This window comes from Narcine bancroftii, chromosome 13 (assembly GCF_036971445.1).
Source record: "Narcine bancroftii isolate sNarBan1 chromosome 13, sNarBan1.hap1, whole genome shotgun sequence".
Lineage (NCBI taxonomy): Eukaryota > Metazoa > Chordata > Chondrichthyes > Torpediniformes > Narcinidae > Narcine > Narcine bancroftii.
The window spans coordinates 62549466-62566772 of NC_091481.1; the positions used below are offsets into that span (position 1 = coordinate 62549466).

At 45.5% G+C, this 17307-nt stretch overlaps 1 protein-coding gene across 2 annotated transcripts in view; it reads left to right on the forward strand.

Moving 5' to 3' along the window:
• The first annotated feature begins 690 nt into the window (after nucleotides 1–690).
• Nucleotides 691–17307, forward strand: part of LOC138748140 (complement C1q tumor necrosis factor-related protein 1-like) — a 29976-nt gene continuing 13359 nt past the window's right edge. Inside the window, exons 1-2 of one of the 2 annotated variants that reach the window (XM_069907863.1) lie at nucleotides 691–752; nucleotides 8747–9008. In XM_069907863.1, the coding sequence (XP_069763964.1) occupies nucleotides 8753–9008 (256 nt within the window). In that variant the 5' untranslated portion in view covers nucleotides 691–752; nucleotides 8747–8752. Of the gene's footprint in view, nucleotides 753–6117; nucleotides 6531–8746; nucleotides 9009–17307 lie in introns of those variants that run through there. The other variant, XM_069907862.1, reaches the window with a different exon arrangement.

Consider the following 17307-nt stretch of genomic DNA (forward strand, 5'->3'; position numbering starts at 1 on the left):
AGGGCTCCAGCCCAAGGTGTTGACTATTCTATTTCTCCCACTGATGCCGCCCAGCCTGCTAAGTTCCCCAAGAAGTTTGTTTGTTCACAGGTAGCTGGTTGCCATCAGACTCTCGTAAACTTCTACAGGACCATGGAGAGTATTCTGGCTGGATGCCTGGTATGGAGGCGCCAACTCTCAGGACTAGAATAGACTCCAGAGGGTGGTTAACTCAGCCTGCGACGTCACAGGCACCAGACTTCACTCCATCGAGGACGTCGACATGTTGGTGCCTTAAAAAAACAGCCTCTTATCCTCAAAGGACCCCCCACCACCCAGGCCGGGCCCTCTTCACACTGCTCCTGTCAGAGAAAAGGTACAGGAGCCTAAAGGTGAGCACTCAGCGGCACAAGAACAGCCTCTTCTCCTCCGCCATGAGATTTCTGAATGATCAATGAACCTTACTTTTCGTGCCCTATTATTTTTATTTTTTTTAAGGTAAGATGGTTATAACATGAATGTTTGCACTAGGCTGCTGCCAGAAAACACTGAATTTCACAATAAATCCTGATTCCATATGCTCATGCCCGAACTTCAAGAGTTAATAACTGATTGAATAAAGACAGATTGTTCCTGTCTTGTAGAAGCTGCCAGCCTTCCTTCAACTTTACAAACTTGAGTGTCTGTTCCTAATTATCGTAGTTTCCTTCCGGTCATGTTATTTGAACCATCTGGAGTACACGTATGCTAAGCACGGTCTTACTCTATCAAAGGTAAGTCCTTCTGTTTTATATTTGCAATCGTTCTTTTCTCTTCCGCATCCTGACGATGTGCTTCCCCACCAATGCTCTGTCAATCCCCACTGGATCTTGCTGAGTTTCATTGACGACGAGAGGAATGGCAAGAGGGATTTAACGGAGCTCGACTTCCCCCGCTGAGGGACATTTAGCTCATGAAGCCCCTCAAATCCTGCCAACAGCTTACTTTGTAACCCACTCTAAACTGTAGTGGAAATAGTTGCTACCCCCTCCACCATCAGACAGCTGAACAACGGACTCATTCAGAGACTCGTCCTTTGCACATTGTTTATGACTGATGATTTATATTTCTGCATTTGCACAGTCAGTTTGTTTACATTTCTGTCTTTCTGAGTAGAAATTCTGCCAGGCCCCCCCCCCCCAGGAAAAAGAATCTCAGGGTTGTATGTGATGTGACAATAAATTTGAGTTTGAACTGCGCTTGAGAGATACCTCGGGGGCAAAACGCGGGACCGGAAAAAAAACCACATACAAATGGTGGAGAAACTCAGCAGGTCATTTATATTGCAAAAGCTTTGGCCTTGAGCCCCTTCATCAAGGAGAGATACCTCAATCTGTTTATAAATTGAGATGTGTGGTGGAGCATTCTCAGAAATCCGTGGATGTTGAATTTCAGATCAAAATTTGTCATTCACATTGAAGATACAAGATTCAAAAGTGTGGGACAAGTTTGTTCTTCCAGGATAGCAATCGCCCAGTTTGGAATAAGTGTTCCCAGGAACTTGGCAAAGACAGTGGTACCATCATCCAACAGTCCTCTCCCATGACACTAACAGCATTCACACGGTGATCCAAATATAATCAATCTCAATAAATGTTTGTTGCCGGTAATTTTGGTAACATTGGTAATTCTAGAAATGCAATGAAGCAGGGAAGTATGCAGACGCCATGATTGCAGTGAAAACACAGAACTCAGCAAGTCTCGCAGAGTCCTTAGGAGGGAGGGATATGTTGCCGACGCTTTGGGCCTGAGCCCTCGTTCAGGGTACAAGCAAAAATGCAGGCTCAATAAAGACTGAGGGGGGGGCCAGCGGGGAGAGAATAGGAGGAGTCTTTCAGACCAACAAGTAGAAGGTGCTGTTGGATATGATAAGGGGAAAGTTGAGAAATGATTTCAGCTCTGTGAAAGGAGACAGATGGAAAAGGGAAGAGGGAAAGAGAGAGAGAGAACTAAAGGGAAAGGAAACAGGGGGACAGGGATAGGTAGGTAGTTTTCATGGAAACTGGAGAAGTCAATGCTAATGGTATCCGGTTGGAGGGTGCCCAAACTGAAGATGAGGAGTTGTTCCTCCAACTTGCAGGTGGTCTCGGTCTGGCAGTGCACGAGACCATGGACAGGCATGCCAGCAAGGGAATGTTACAAGGAATTGAAAGCGTGGCCACTGGGAGATCCACGCTATTGCGGCCGACAGAACCAACAGATCAATCTCCTAATCTGCGCCCAGTAATTCTGAGTCCCATCTTCATCACAAAGTCATGGATTAATATCACAGATGAGTAGACCTTTCCCCTGTGAAGCAGTCACGTTGCGGTTTCTTCCATACCTCCATCGATTACATGAGACTGCACGGTAAGTGCAGTGCTGTTCCAGCACCAGCAATTGGACCTGGGGTTCGAATCTCGCGCTGTCTGTAAGGAGTTGCACATTCTCCCCGAGTCTACGTGGGTTTCCTCCCACCCTTCAAAATGAACCAGGGACTGTAGGTCAATTGGGTGTAATTGGGCGGCAACAGGCTCGCGGGCCTGTAACCATGCTGTATGTCTAAATTAAAAAGAAATGTTAAAAATTTTAATTTATGAAGTGAAAAGAAAGCAAAATGCACTTTGACCCCCGGGAGAGTGGGGGCACAGGGACTCGAATGAGAATGCTGGTTTAGGGGGATGCAGGCAGGTGGGCGGGACATTTGGGTCAGTCTGGGCAGTCTGGACCTGTTTCCATACTGTTGAACTCCATGGCCCTTTTTTTTTAAAACAAGAGATCCCACAATGCGGCTGTAAAGAAGACCCGTGATTAAGCCGGCTTTGCTTGTTTACACTGTCCCAGTGTTTCAGTTTACACAGCACGTCGGCATTCCGGGAACCAAAGAGCTGTGACTGGCAACACACAACAGTGAGAGCATCAGCAGTTAGCATGACATATAACATACACATCCTTTCCCGTCCTGGCCCCCCGCCTCGCCCTTTTCACTCAGACGTCAATGCAATGCTGTGACTAGCTCTGCTGTCAGCTTAAAGGCAGGACTGCAATGACCCACCCCCCCCACCCCCCCAATCCATGTTCGTACATTTTACACAGAAGGCCTTGAAGATATACGACTCAAGTCCGTGCCCGTGAAGACAACTTCACACAACCTTTGTTGGCTTTCTTTCTCGAAGAATGGCAACCATGATGGGTGAGCAACTGGTTGATGGATAGATACAAAGCTTTCAAAACACAAGTCACACGGCAGATGACATCCTTCCCCCAGCCATATTTTTCTGAGGTAATGCCGCTATATTTTGGAGTTTGTTCCATTTACTGAGTTCTCGAAAGCTTCGGGCACATGTGTTTAATTTTCTGGCTATTAACATGACAGAGCCCTGAATACTGTCCGCCTTTTATTCCCACTAATGTCAACCAACATCCTGGCCATCCCTCGTCCATGCATCAGATGGTTGCAACCCGTTTAGATGCCACCTTCTGCAGTGAAGAGAAGGTGATGTATACCAATTATGAAGATCTTTTTTTAAATTAACTCGAGCAGTTAGGAACCAAGAGCCTCTGTCGATACTGAAATCAGGACTGCAAACAATCTCAGTGGATTGAGCAGGGTCTCCACCCCCACTTTGTGAATGGTTGGTTTAGAAGGCTATGGCCCAGGTGGATTCGTGTGGGCGCACTTCCTGAGAAGACTGAAGCAGGCAAGGCTACCGGCCTTCTAAAGGCGACCGATCAAGAGCGTCATGGCCGGTTGCATCACGCTGCGGCACCATTGCTGGATCAGAGGTCAATCCACAGGACCGTAAGAGTGGCAGAGAGGATCACTGGAGTCTCCCTTGCCTCCCACCCACCCCCCACCCCCCGCCCACCATTGATGTAATCTACCTGGACAGTTGTCTGAGCAGGGTGCGCAAAATCGTTGAGGACCCCTTCCACCCCGTACACGGCATCTTTCGGCTGCTCCTGTCGGGGAAGAGATACAGGAGGATCAGAGCCAGCACCTCAGTTCCTCAGCTTCTTCCCACGGTCAAAGGGACTGCTCACACTGACCATCCGAGTCTCATACATTCATGAAACAATATGTATTTATTTATGTATATGAATACTTGTCCTGCATGTGTACTGTTTGTCTGTATATGCTGTTGCGTCCCCCAGTCCTGCTTCAAACACAACCCAGCTTTTTGCAATCAAATCATCTGTATCCTATTACGGCGACTGAGATTTAAAAACCCTTCAAGCTCAGCCCTGTTCAGCCCGACGCGGTCGGTTCACCAACTCTCTTTTTCTTTCTCTTTTAAAGTTATGTTGACTTCCTAACTGGCTACAAAGGGAGCTTTTAATCAAATCTGTGGAAAGAAAGGCTATTATTTCTATTGCACTGTCCTGAAGAACCATTAAAGAGCAGCGATATGCCAATTTGTAATCAGCAAAACCCCACCAATAAGGAGAACATTGAACATTACAGGCCCTTCAGCCCACTATGTAAACCTACCCCACAACAAGTTAATTTTCCCTTCCTTCAGACCTTTAATCCCTCTTTTTTTTCCTTGTGTCCATTTGCCCGTCAGAGTGTTTTAAATGTCCCTATTGGACCAGCCTCCACCACCACCCCCTGGCAATGCATTCCAGGCGCCCACCAAATGTGAGGATGAACTGATTGGCTGAAAACCAGACAATAGCGTCCTTTGCCATAGTATTTGTTTTCTGGGTCACAATCATTCTGGTCTCCCAATAAAGTCTGCAAAGCTGAGTTAAAGATGTTAATAAAATGCGATACTGATGTTAAAAGGAGGATCCGGGCAGACCTGATTGGAATTAAGAACACACAGAAATGCTGGAAGAATTCAGCCAGTCTCGCAGCGTCCATCAGGAGGATGCTTTTGGGCCTGAGGCCTTCTTCAAGGCATCAGCAAAAATCACCTAAATTAGACGAGAGAGAAAGAGGAGAATGGGAGATGGAGGTGTCCAGGCCAACAAAGGGGTTGACTGGATATGATAAGAGGAGAGGTGAGAATTGATTTTGGTTCCGTGAAAGGAGACAGATGAAAAGGGAAGAGAGAGAAAAACAGAGAGAGAACGAGGAAAGGAGAAAACGAAGGTGGGGGGGTAGTTTAACAGAAACCCCGAGGTCAGACCCAATTAGGAGCTCATGACATTGCTGCACTGAGCACCGAGAAGTGACCCAGACCAAAACAGCTCTAGCCCATACACAATAGAAAAGGAGGGAAAATGAAGGGCTCTGTGTACATTAGCCCAGTGTCCCTGAACCATTGTGGGCTCTGTTGGAGGCATCCTGACTATTCTGTTCCTGAAGACCCATCAGTCGGGCCTCTCTTATTTGGGAGCCAGAGGTTTATGAGACCTATACAATTGCACACCTTGTTCCTGACAGAAGGCTCAGGCACAGGATGTTGGGCCTTCCTGCAAATTCATTGTTCTATTTCTCTATGAACCAACTGTCTCTGCAGAAGTCACTGCTGCACCCTGTACCTGTGAAGGACTTGGGAAAAGTTGAGTTGATAGAAGAGACGTTTCTTGTAGATTGGGTCTAGGTAGACACACTTGCACAATATGCATGTGTGCACACCCTTAGATCTAGATGTGCGCGCGCACACACACAATCAAACACAGAGACACAAACACATACGCACGTGTGTACACACACACACACACACACACACACACACACACACACACAAACACACACAATTAAATACAGTTACACAAACACACGTGTACACACACACACACACACACAACCAAACACAGAGACATAAACACACACCCATGCATGTACACACACACAAAATCAAACACACAGACACAAACACACACACACACAAATACAGACACACACATAGAGTGGTTTCTTATTCCATGGGGGATGTCAAACAGCTGGATTCTTTATTTTGAGCTCAAAGTTATTTCACATTCCAAAGGAGCTCATAATTTGACACATAACCCTCACTGGTTTCTGAATTTCCTCCTCCCCTTTAGTTTAAAAAAACACTGCCAAAATAAATAAATTTGGCAGAACAAGCTCATTTTTACAGCTGAGTCTAAGCATTTTCCTCTCCCTCTCTCTTTCTCTCTCTCTCTCTCTTCCTGCCCCCCCCCCCCCCCCCCCAGCTAATCAGGGCTCTTTAGCTCAGTGGAGACATTTGGAACCTGAGAAAGAGAGAGAGGGCAGGGACAGAAGGGAACAGGAGGGAGGGAGTGAGGGAGCAGAAAAAATAGAGGAGGAAACAAAGGGATCCAGATAGCATTCCACCGATCGGGATGCAGAGCGAAGTGGGAAGACCTGGCCAGTTGCACAAATGCCTGCAGATTCCTTGAAAGGTTTCAGTTGCATCAATATTGAACAGTACAGCAAAGATCACGAGAGAGGGAGAACAAGGAACTGTTAAAAACTTAATTTAGCTCTTTAGAACAAGACGAATGGGAGGCAGTGGAGTGGTTTAATTCCCTTTCTCCTGACTTTGCTTCTCTCTCCCGGGTGTTCGAAGGAGATTTTCTTCTGACAAGCTCAGCTGGTAAGTCCATGCAACCACTTGTCTCTTGCACAGCTGACTGTGTCTGATCCTGAGGTTGGGTGCGGGAGCTCTGAGCTTACAGGCTGAGGAGAAGGAGTTTGGGGGGTGGGGGGGGTGGGGGGTGAAGGGGGAGAATTTGGATGTGGAGTGTTTGTAAAAGTACCGGGTGGCAGAGGGAGAAAAGCCTTGGAAAATAAGAACTGAGAGTTTTTTGTGTGTGGAGCATCAAATGGTACAGCACATGAACAGGCCCTTTGACCCATGATGACAAAGTAAACTCATCTCTCCTCCCTGCATTTGGTCTGTATCCCTCTACCCCACCTGCCTTGTCTGCAATACCTGTTTCCCTGGCCATGCGTTCGAGGCACCCACCACTCACAGTGCTCTTGCCTTCAAAATCTCCTTTAAACTTTTCCCTTTTCAGATTTCAAATTTATTGTCAGAGTACATACATGACATCAATACAACCCCGAGATTCCTTTTTTCTGTGGGCCAGGCAGAATTACCACTTACTGATAGTGCAAAATAAAAACTGTACACAACATACACGTGAGCAAGTAAAGAAATGTAAATAAACTGACTGTGCAACACAGAAAAAATAAAAATATCAACAAAGTGCAAAGAGTCCTTAAATTAGTCCCTGATTGAGTTTGTCGTTGAGGAGTCCGACGGTGGAGGGGGAGCAGCTGTTCCTGAACCTAGTGATGCGAGTCTTGTGCAACCGATACCTCTTTCCTGATGGCTGCAGCGAGAACAGAGCGTGTGCCAGGTGGTGTGGATCCTCGATGATCGCTGCTGCTCTCTGATGGCAGCGTTCCCCCTAGACGTTCTTGGAGATGGGAACAAGCAAAAACTCCAGAGGGTTGTTAACTTGGTATGCGACCTCACAGGCACTCCATCGAGGACATCGGCATGAGGAGTGTCTTAGAAGAGCAGCCTCTATCCTCAAAGACCCCCACCACCCAGGCCATGCCCTCTTCACTCTGCTACCATCGGGGAAAAGGTATAGGAGCCTAATGATGAGGACTCTGGCACAAGGACAGCTTCTTCCCCGCTGCCATCAGATTCCTGAATAATCAATGAACCAAAGACACTGCCTTACTTTTTGTACATTATTTTTTTTAAATTTTTTTATTTCTTGTTGTAAAAGTGGTTTATATAAAAGTTTGCTCTAGGACACTGCTGCAAAACATCAAATTTCATGACTTGTTCAAGATAATAAATTCTGATTCTGACAAGTTGCTAAATGTGAGGTTCTCCACTTTGGGAGGAATACTGGATGACCAGATTATTATTTAAATGGCAAGCGATTGCAGCGAGCTGCTATGCAGAAGGGCTTGTGCATGAACCGCAAAAGGTTGGTTTGCAGGTACAGAAGGTTATCAAGAAGGAAATGGAATTGTGGCCTTCATCGCTGGAGGGATTGAATTTAGGAGCAGGGAGATTCTCCTGCAACTGTACAAGGTCCTGGCGAGGCCGCATCTGGAGGACTGCGTGCAGTTCTGGTCTCCTTACTTCCCCCCCCCTCCCATTCCCAGAGCTCTCCAGCCCTTGTCTGAGGGGGTGGAGATCCAGTTGTCATGTTGGAACCTCAGCAGCCAATCGACGCATAGCAAGATCCCACAGACAGCAATGTCATTGAAGCGGGGATGTCCCTGAGGGGTCCCAGCCACACCCTCTGTTAATGTTTAATCACTGTCTAGGCAGCCTGCAAACACTTGCTGCCCTCCGACCCCATTTTGAATTGAGAAATTCACAGAAAGTATGGTGAGCAAACGGCAAGCAAAAAGATTGATCACCATAATGGTAGCATTATAACCTGAGCAGGCAGAGCCAAGGCAACTACCTTCACAATGGTGTCCTACCAACCTCCCAGTCATGGGCTCTGTCAGTGTCGCCTCCCCTCTACCCTGGTCCAATCAGCCCCTGAACCCATCACCCAGCCACTCATTCTCCTTCATCTCTCGGAGAGAAAGGGCTTCCTCTTGAATGACGAGCTGTCCCAATAGAAGAGGATTCTACAAGAGGTAGAAGCAGAACCAAGCCCATCGACCCTTCTCTGCCATTCAAATAATGACTGGTATATTTTACAAACTAATTAAGCCCAAAGGTTAATTCATGATGAACATTTTATTACTTTCTTGCTTCACAAACCCTGACACAAAATGAGCCCGGCCATTTTTTCTCAGAAAAATATGTCTCTTTGTGTTTTGCAGTTAGTAATGGTGACTCAAAGGCTTCTTGGACATATCTTGCTCTTCATTTCTCTGACACCTGCGGCCGGGGCCCCATCCAACGATCCTGGTGCAGAGAGCACATCAACTCAGGCCAACTGTGTCCGCTGTTGCAATCCCCATGAGAATCCTGTGCATCTGTCGGTGGAGGGGACTCCGTCATCAAGCCCCCAGCAGAGCAGCTACAGCCCTCCCTACCCCATGCCACAAGTTTACCCTCATGTCAACATCACCATCCTTAAAGGTAATGGAATAATTTCACTGAACAACTATTTTTTTCCCCCAAAAGGTTGGCTTACTGAAAAAATATTGGGGATTACGATAAACAACTTCAAGCTGAACACAAAGATAATTTCAGACTTGCCGCATGACACAGGAAGTTGGAGAAACATTAAAGTAACTTTTATTGAATTTAGCAAGTTTAATCACATAATGACTCTGACACATTGGGTTTGTTCAACTGAGCTAAAAATGTTTTGCCACTGATTTTTGTTTGTACTCAGCATCTGATGCCTCTCATGTCAGTGTCTAACGATAGCCGGCCAGCACTGATGGATTCCAGTTACCCTGATACCGCTTTTCCATGGTCGTGAAACCTTTCGGCCACGTTCACCAATGACTGCACCAAGATCAGTAGGGAAGAAGTCCAAGTGCGAATGCAGAAAATGAATGTTCAGTGACATTTTTTGGTTTCAATTTATTGTCAGGCTACATACACGACATCACATACAACCCTGAGATTCTTTTCCCTGTGGGCGAGGCAGAATTACCACTAATTGGCAGTGCAAGTAAAAAACCCGACTCAATATGCACATGTAAACAAATAAAGAATTGTAAACAAACTGTGCAATACAGAGAGAGAAAAGAAATCAATAAAATGCAAAAGTAAATGTCATTAAATGAGTCCCTGATTGAGTTTGTCGTTGAGGAGTCTGATGGTGGAGGGGGAGCAGCTGTTCCTGAACCTGGTGGCGTGAGTCTTGTGGCACCGACACCTCTTTCCTGATGGCAGCAGCGAGAACAGAGCGTGAGAAACAAACAGGCTGCACTTTATGGCTTTGTATGTTCGAAGCATGCTGTCAATCATCATGTAGTTTGGTGCTCTGTATATGTGAGCTGCTCTTATAGCCTGTCTGCCTCTCTCCTGACTAAGCATGCCCAGACCTCAGACAACATTCGCATAGCACCTGCCTTCAGTGCACGCCCAGGTATGCTTGGACTGACAGCTTGCTTTGTAGGCAATATCCAAATAGACTTGCAATATGACAGGAAATCACAAAATAGGTTATATCTAAAAAGCAGTATGTAATTGGAAGATTTTAAGGCAATTTGCATGATTAGCAGCCCTAAACTCATAAAATACACCCACAAGCAAATCTTCATTGCCCAATGTTTTAGGTCAGAAATTCACACTGGAGTTAATCTTTCAGAGCCTCCCCTCTCTTACATTTATATAGAACACAGAAGATAGGACATTATAGCACAGTGCAGGTCCTCCAGCCCACGATGGTCTGCCGACCCATATAGACCTACTCAACAATCTAATCTTTCCATCCATCAAGTCCAAGTTTATTGTCATCTGATTGCATAAGTACGATTCAATGAAAGAGGAATGACAGGAGAATTCCTGTCCTCGATGCAAAACACTCAGATATAACACACATACTGACAAACAATATTCACCTAAAAATAAATAAATATTGTTTAATAAATAGTAGAGCCTCGGAGGGTTAGTGAGAGTGTAGCGGGTTAGCGTTGGGCATGGAAGAAGAGATGCCTCACGGAATTGTTTTCCAGCATTTATTCGCTCCCTTTAGAAGGCAAAATTAATACAACCATCATTGTCTTCTGGGTTTTCTTCCTTTTTTTTAAAACGCCTTTGCTCTTAAGCATGCAAATTAACAGATTTGACGCTGTGAAATCTCAGCACTGCTGTGTGAAGAATTCTGGCACAAAGTTCGCAGACTGTACAACAGGCTTTAATCAGCTTAAATTTGTACACACACAGGGTCTCTGTACCTTCCTGGCTCCATGTGCCTAACTGGCCACCAAAGGGAAAGGCCAACTCGAGTCTTTATATGGGCTGGTGATTGACGGGTAGGTGGGGCCAGCTTCCTGGATCACCTACCTGCAGGCACAGTGGTTGAACCCTGCAGTAGGCCGGGAGGAGTGCGGCCAGCTATGTTGATCACATGACCATCACGTGGTAAATGAGTCGAAACACCAGTAAGACAAAAACATCCATAAAACTTACCTTAATGGTTAAAACAATATAAAACACAACTGTAGAGCATAATAATATTAGTAATAAAGAATATATATTAAGATTGATGACATAACCAATTCATTTTCCAAGGAAAACATTTAAAATAGCCCTGTAGCAATCTTCTCCCTGTCATGATAATGAATATGCATGATATGTATTAACCTGACCGGAAGTCAGATGGTATGCACTGGAGGTAGGAGGGCGCGAAATGGTGGAATAATGGAAGCAGAGAAATAAAGACACGGAGATGTGACATTGGCGACGAGGATAAACATTTTGGATTTTAAATGTGATAAACATTTTGGATTTTGAATCGGTGGCTTTGAGCTGGAAGGTTTTCTTCATGGCAGTCACAGGAGCTGAATTTCTAGCACTTCGCGGTGTTCCTCATTTTGACCCGATGGGTGATGCAAGCACTGTGAGTGTGAAGTGGAAGGCATGGCTGAAAGAATTTGAAGCCTACGCCGACAGTCGTGGCCTATTTCTCGATAGCAGTACGGAGGAACAGAAAGCGCAGCGGAGGGCGTTACTTCTCTTCACCGCAGGACCCGCAGTTCGGGAAACTTTTAAGACGCTTTTGAATACTGGAAGGAAGGAGGAATACCAGAAAGCCATAGATGCATTGAATGCACACTATGTGGTGACACCGAATGCTACATTTCAATGCCATTTGTTTCGCAAAACAAAACAAGAAGATGGAGAAATGACGAGATTGCGACAACTGGCTGTTGGATGCAATTACGTGGCAGCTGATTTGGACAACCAGTTATTGGATCAAGTCGTGCAGCACTGCAGATCAGACAAACTCAGAAGGCGATTGCTGGAAAAAGGGGGTGAGTTGAGACTTACCAATGCTTTAGCAATGGCTGCTGCATTAGAGGCTGTTGAGGGGCAATTTCATACCATGAAACTGAAAGACAACTCAAGCCAGCCCAGTAAAGACAAAGTTGGCCAACAAGTAAATAGGCTCTCGCATAGCCATAGCCAGCCAAGAAATATGCCGAAACGTGACTTGGAGTGTTACAGATGTGGAAACAGAGGTCATTTTGGAAAAGACCCATGCTGCCCATCAAAAGGCAAAGTTTGTAGAAAGTGTGGAGGTAAGGACCACTTTGCAAAGAAGTGCAAAAGCAAGTCAAATGCAAACCAGAATGCGAAGAGTACAGCTTCTAAGGGCAAAGCTTGGGGGAAAGGAAAGTATCCTGGAAAGAAAGGCACTATTCGCCATATAGAAGGTGACCCATAAAGTGACGATGATGACGACAACCAGGATGGGCAGAAATCCTATCAGTTTACATTGAATGATGTACATCATGAGAAGGTCCCAGTGATAATTGGTGGTGTGACAGTTCCGGTCATTGTAGACTCAGGCAGTGACAGTAATGTAATTGACCGACACTTATGGGAAAAATTGAAAAAAAAAGATCATTTGTACATCAAAGAAGTGTTCAAAGAAACTGTATCCATACACAGCAACCAAGCCATTGCAGACCATTGGATGTTTCACTGAGACTGTTGAAGCTGGTGACAAGTACACTGAAGCAGAGTTTGTTGTCATAGACGAGAGGGGAGAACCATTGCTGAGTAGACGCATGGTGCAAGACCTGGCAATACTTCATATTGGAGCTCGTGTCAATTCAGTTCAGTCATACGAGGATATGAAGCAAGAATTCCCCGCAGTTTTCCAGGGAGTAGGAAAGCTGAAAGGTCGACAACTAAAGCTAGCAGTGGACAAAACGGTCAAACCCAAGGCGCAACCAGTGCGCAGAACTCCATTTGGACTTCGTGGGAAAGTCGAGGCCAAAATCAAAGAGTTGATCGAGCAAGACATTATTGAACCTGTAGAACATTCAACACAATGGGTCAGCCCAGTAGTGATTGTGCCCAAACCAAATGGTGTGTGTTGATATGAGGATGGCCAATGAAGCCATAATTCGAGAACGACACCCCATACCAACAGTGGAGGAAGTACTTCAGGAGTTAACTACCAGTCAGGTGTTCTCAAAAATCGATTTAAAATGGGGCTATCATCAATTAGAGCTGGACCCAGAATCCAGGGACGTGACAACATTTGTGACTCACTGTGGATTGTACCGGTACAAGAGACTATCGTTCGGCATCAATGCAGCTCCTGAGATCTACCAATATGAAATCCATCGAGTGATTCAAGGCATTCCTGGAGTTGCCAACATTTCTGATGACATCATAGTCCATGCGGCTACAAAGGAAGAGCATGACAGACGGTTGAGGTGTCTGCTATCCAGACTACAGGGGGCAGGCCTTACTGTGAATGGAGACAAGTGTCAGTTTGGTGTGTCAGAGATGGACTTCATAGGACACAGGCTTACACGGGAAGGACTGAACCCAGCTGATGCCAAGGTGAAAGCTGTTGCAGATGCACGTGAACCCTAGAATGCAACGGAGGTGAGGAGTTTCTTGGGATTGGTTAATTACTGTGCAAAGTTCATCCCTAATTTTGCTACACTGGCAGAACCACTGAGGAAACTAACCAGGAAAGGTGTACCATTCCATTTTGGCCCTGAGCAGAAGGAAGCATTCACAGCTCTGAAACAAAGTCTGACGAATGCCGATACTCTTGGGTATTATGATCCGGCTGCACCAATCAAAGTCATAACGGATGCTAGTCCTGTTGGTTTAGGAGCCGTGTTGGTCCAGATGCGTGATGTGGGACCAAGAATCATTGCCTATGCCAGCAGATCTTTGACAGTTGTGGAAAGGAGATATTCTCAGACAGAGAAAGAAGCACTCGGACTTGTATGGGCCTGCAAGAGATTCCATGCATATTTGTATGGCATTGAATTTGAACTCATCACGGACCATAAACTATTAGAGGTGATCTATGCCGCCAGGTCCAAACCATGTGCCAGGATAGAATGATGGGTGCTCAGACTCCAACCATACAAGTACAGAGTAGTTCACATTGCCGGGAAAGCAGACATTGCTGATCCGCTGTCCAGATTGTTGAAAGATGGATGCCCACAATCCAAGTCAGAATTGGGGACAGAAGCAGAGAGCTTTGTATGCTTCGTAGCTATTCAGTCGACACCGGAAACTGTGACAACGAGGGAAGTCGAGAGAGTCCGAACAAGACTCAGAACACATGGAAGTTAGAGAATGTATCCAAAGTGGACAATGGGACAAGTCCATTCACAAGGCATATATTCCCATTAGAGACGAACTTTGTTGCTTCGGGCAGTGTGTGTTGAGGGGTTGTAGATTGGTGATACCACAGAGGTTGAGACCGAAGATCATATCATTAGCTCATGAAGGACACCTAGGTATTGTTGGTACCAAGCAAAACCTCAGGAGTAAAGTATGGTGGCCAGGTTGTGATAAAGATGCAGAGAAATTCGTCAAAACCTGCCATGGGTGTCAACTCACAAGTAGGAGTAATCCTCCAGAGCCAATCCGGAGTACGCAACTCCCGACAGGACCGTGGATCGATGTAGCTGTTGATTTTCTCGGACCTTTACCAACTGGTGAGACAATCATGGTAGTGGTGGATTACTACAGCAGATACTATGAGTAATCTGTGATGAGGTCAACGACCACTGAAAAAGCAATACGAGCACTGACAGAGATCTTCGCGAGATATGGATTGCCTGTTACGCTATACTCGGACAATGGTCCACAGTTCATTTCAGAGACATTTGCTGAATACATGAGGACCACAGGTATCCACCATCATAAAGTAACTCCTAAATGGCCACAAGCCAATTGGGAAGTATAGAGACAAAATCAGTCCATCGAAAAACGATTACAGATTGCTCATGCAGAAGGACAGAACTGGAGAGAACCATTGCTATCCTATGTAGCTGTCTATCGGGCAACGCCTCATGCAACCACAGGAAAAAGTCCTGCAGAAGTACTTTTCGGAAGGAAAATCCGCACAAAAATGCCCAAAATAAAGGAAATCAGGGACGACCAGGAGATGAGGGACCACGATGCTGAAAAGAAGGGAGCAGCAAAGCTGTATGCAGACTTGAAGCGTGAGGCCAGGTACTCAGACATCATGCCTGGAGATAATGTTCTGGTGAGGCAAGAGAGTGGTGGTAAGCTAGACGCACCTTATTACCATCAACCCTACACGGTTGTATCCAGAAGCGGCAGTATGGTGACAGTCAAGTCTCCAGCTGGAGTCCTGTACAAAAGAAACGTGTCTGGTGTAAAAAAGTACCAATCCAGAACGACACCGAGTGAAGTGGTTGGAAGTCCAATACGAGATGCTCAACCTGAGGGACCAGATGATGTTCCAGAAGTAGTTACCAGCATTCCCGATGAAGTGGCCAGAGTACCAGAAACACCAGAGGCCACAGCGAGCAGTGTTTCCGGTGCTGAGGGAGAACAACCAAGTTGCAACAGTAGCATTGCAGGAAGGCCAAGACGGGACAGGAAACCACTTAAGCGATATGAATATTTTGTGCCATATTTCTAATTGTGCCCGCATTATCACGAAAGTGAAAGTTTGTGATAGTTGGAATGAGTTTCAATGAAGCACAGTAATGTTACTCCCCAAGGAAGAGAAATGATAATGGGAACATTTGGACAGTGATTTGATCAATACATCATAAAGTACATGTATGAGTGCTGTATGAAGTGCATTTTTGTTTAGTCGACTATTTAGTATTAAATGGAAAAAAAACCAAAAGTATTGGAATTTAAACGTGAGGTGTATAAATTTAAATGTTTACATTTTGCATATGAGGTGAGCATTGTATTAGTATAATTACAGAAGAACAGTTGAGCTATTATACATTTGGTTATAACATGTTTATGTTACATTTTGTGAAGAGGGAATTTGAAGTTGTTTTTGTTTTGAATTTGAAGTTGTTTTGTTGGTTCAGAAGGCAGAAAAATGCTATTGATAGTGTTAAAGTGTTTACATTTAAACATAAAGATATAAAGTTTATTTCTGGTGAAAGGAGGGATGTCATGATAATGAATATGCATGATATGTATTAACCTGACCGGAAGTCAGATGGTATGCACTGGAGGTAGGAGGGCGCGAAATGGTGGAATAATGGAAGCAGGAAAATAAAGACACGGAGATGTTCAACTGGTAAAGCATGTGGTGATGGTGTTATTAATTTCACATTTTGGGCCACAAATGTGACACTCCCCACTTACCTTAAGCAAGTGTGAGAGACAGGAAGGAAGGGGCTTAGTAGGTGCACAAGAGATGTGCACCACCGAACTCATTCCCACCGGAAACATCATTAAAATAACAGCAAATCAAGTATTCACAAATATAGAAATTATTAAAACCCATTTTTAACTCTAACGTGAGCAGTTCATTTCAGTTGTTCAGCCGGCGGGAAGAAGAAACTGTTCCTCAGCCCGATGGTTCGGGCTCTGATACTCCTGCATCTCTTTCCCGATGGGAGCAGTTAAAAGATACTGTGTGTGGGGTGGAAGGGGTCCTCAATGATTTTGCATGCCCTCTAAAAACAATGATCCTGCTAGATCACGCCCATGTTGGTGGTGGGGGGGAGGGGGGTGGGGGGTAGGGGAGTGGGGGGTGTGGGGAAGACCCCAGTGATCCATTCTGCCCTTGCTTTGGTCCTGTGGATTGACCTCGCATCATTGTGTTGACTAAGAGTCAATGTATTCCAAGTACCCACTACTCTCTGTGTAAAAAAAACTTTAACCCTGACGCCTCCCCTAACCTTTCCTCCCCTCACACACATCCTCTGGTGTTTATTACTGTCATCCCAGAAAGAGGCGCTGGCCCTCCACCCGATCTATGGCTCTCATAATCTTGCAGACCTTTATGAAGTCGCCTCTCATCCTTCTTCGCTCCAAAGAGAAAAGCCCTAGTTCTGCCAACCTTGCTTCATAAGTCAAATTGTCCAATCCAAGCAACATCCCGGTAAATCCCTTTCCATCCTGTCCAAAGCTTCCACACCCTTCCTGTAATGAGGCAAAGCAGAACTGAACACAATTTCATGGCCGCTTTACTTCAATGTGCTCAGTGTTAAATATTACATCTGGCATAATGAAGAAGACGACAATTTAGCCCATCACGGTCGAAGCCAATTTGGGCCATTTAAACCCATGCTGCCCAATTATACCCCGTTTAACCTACAAACCCCCCAAAGTTTCTTCAGTGTGGGAGGAAACCCATGGAGACACGGAAAATGACAAGGGCGGCACGGTTATCGCAAAGCAATTGCAGTTCCAGTGACCCCAGTTCAAATCCAGTGAGGAGTTTGCGCGTTCTTGCTGTCACTACATGGGTTTCCTCCCACCATCCAAA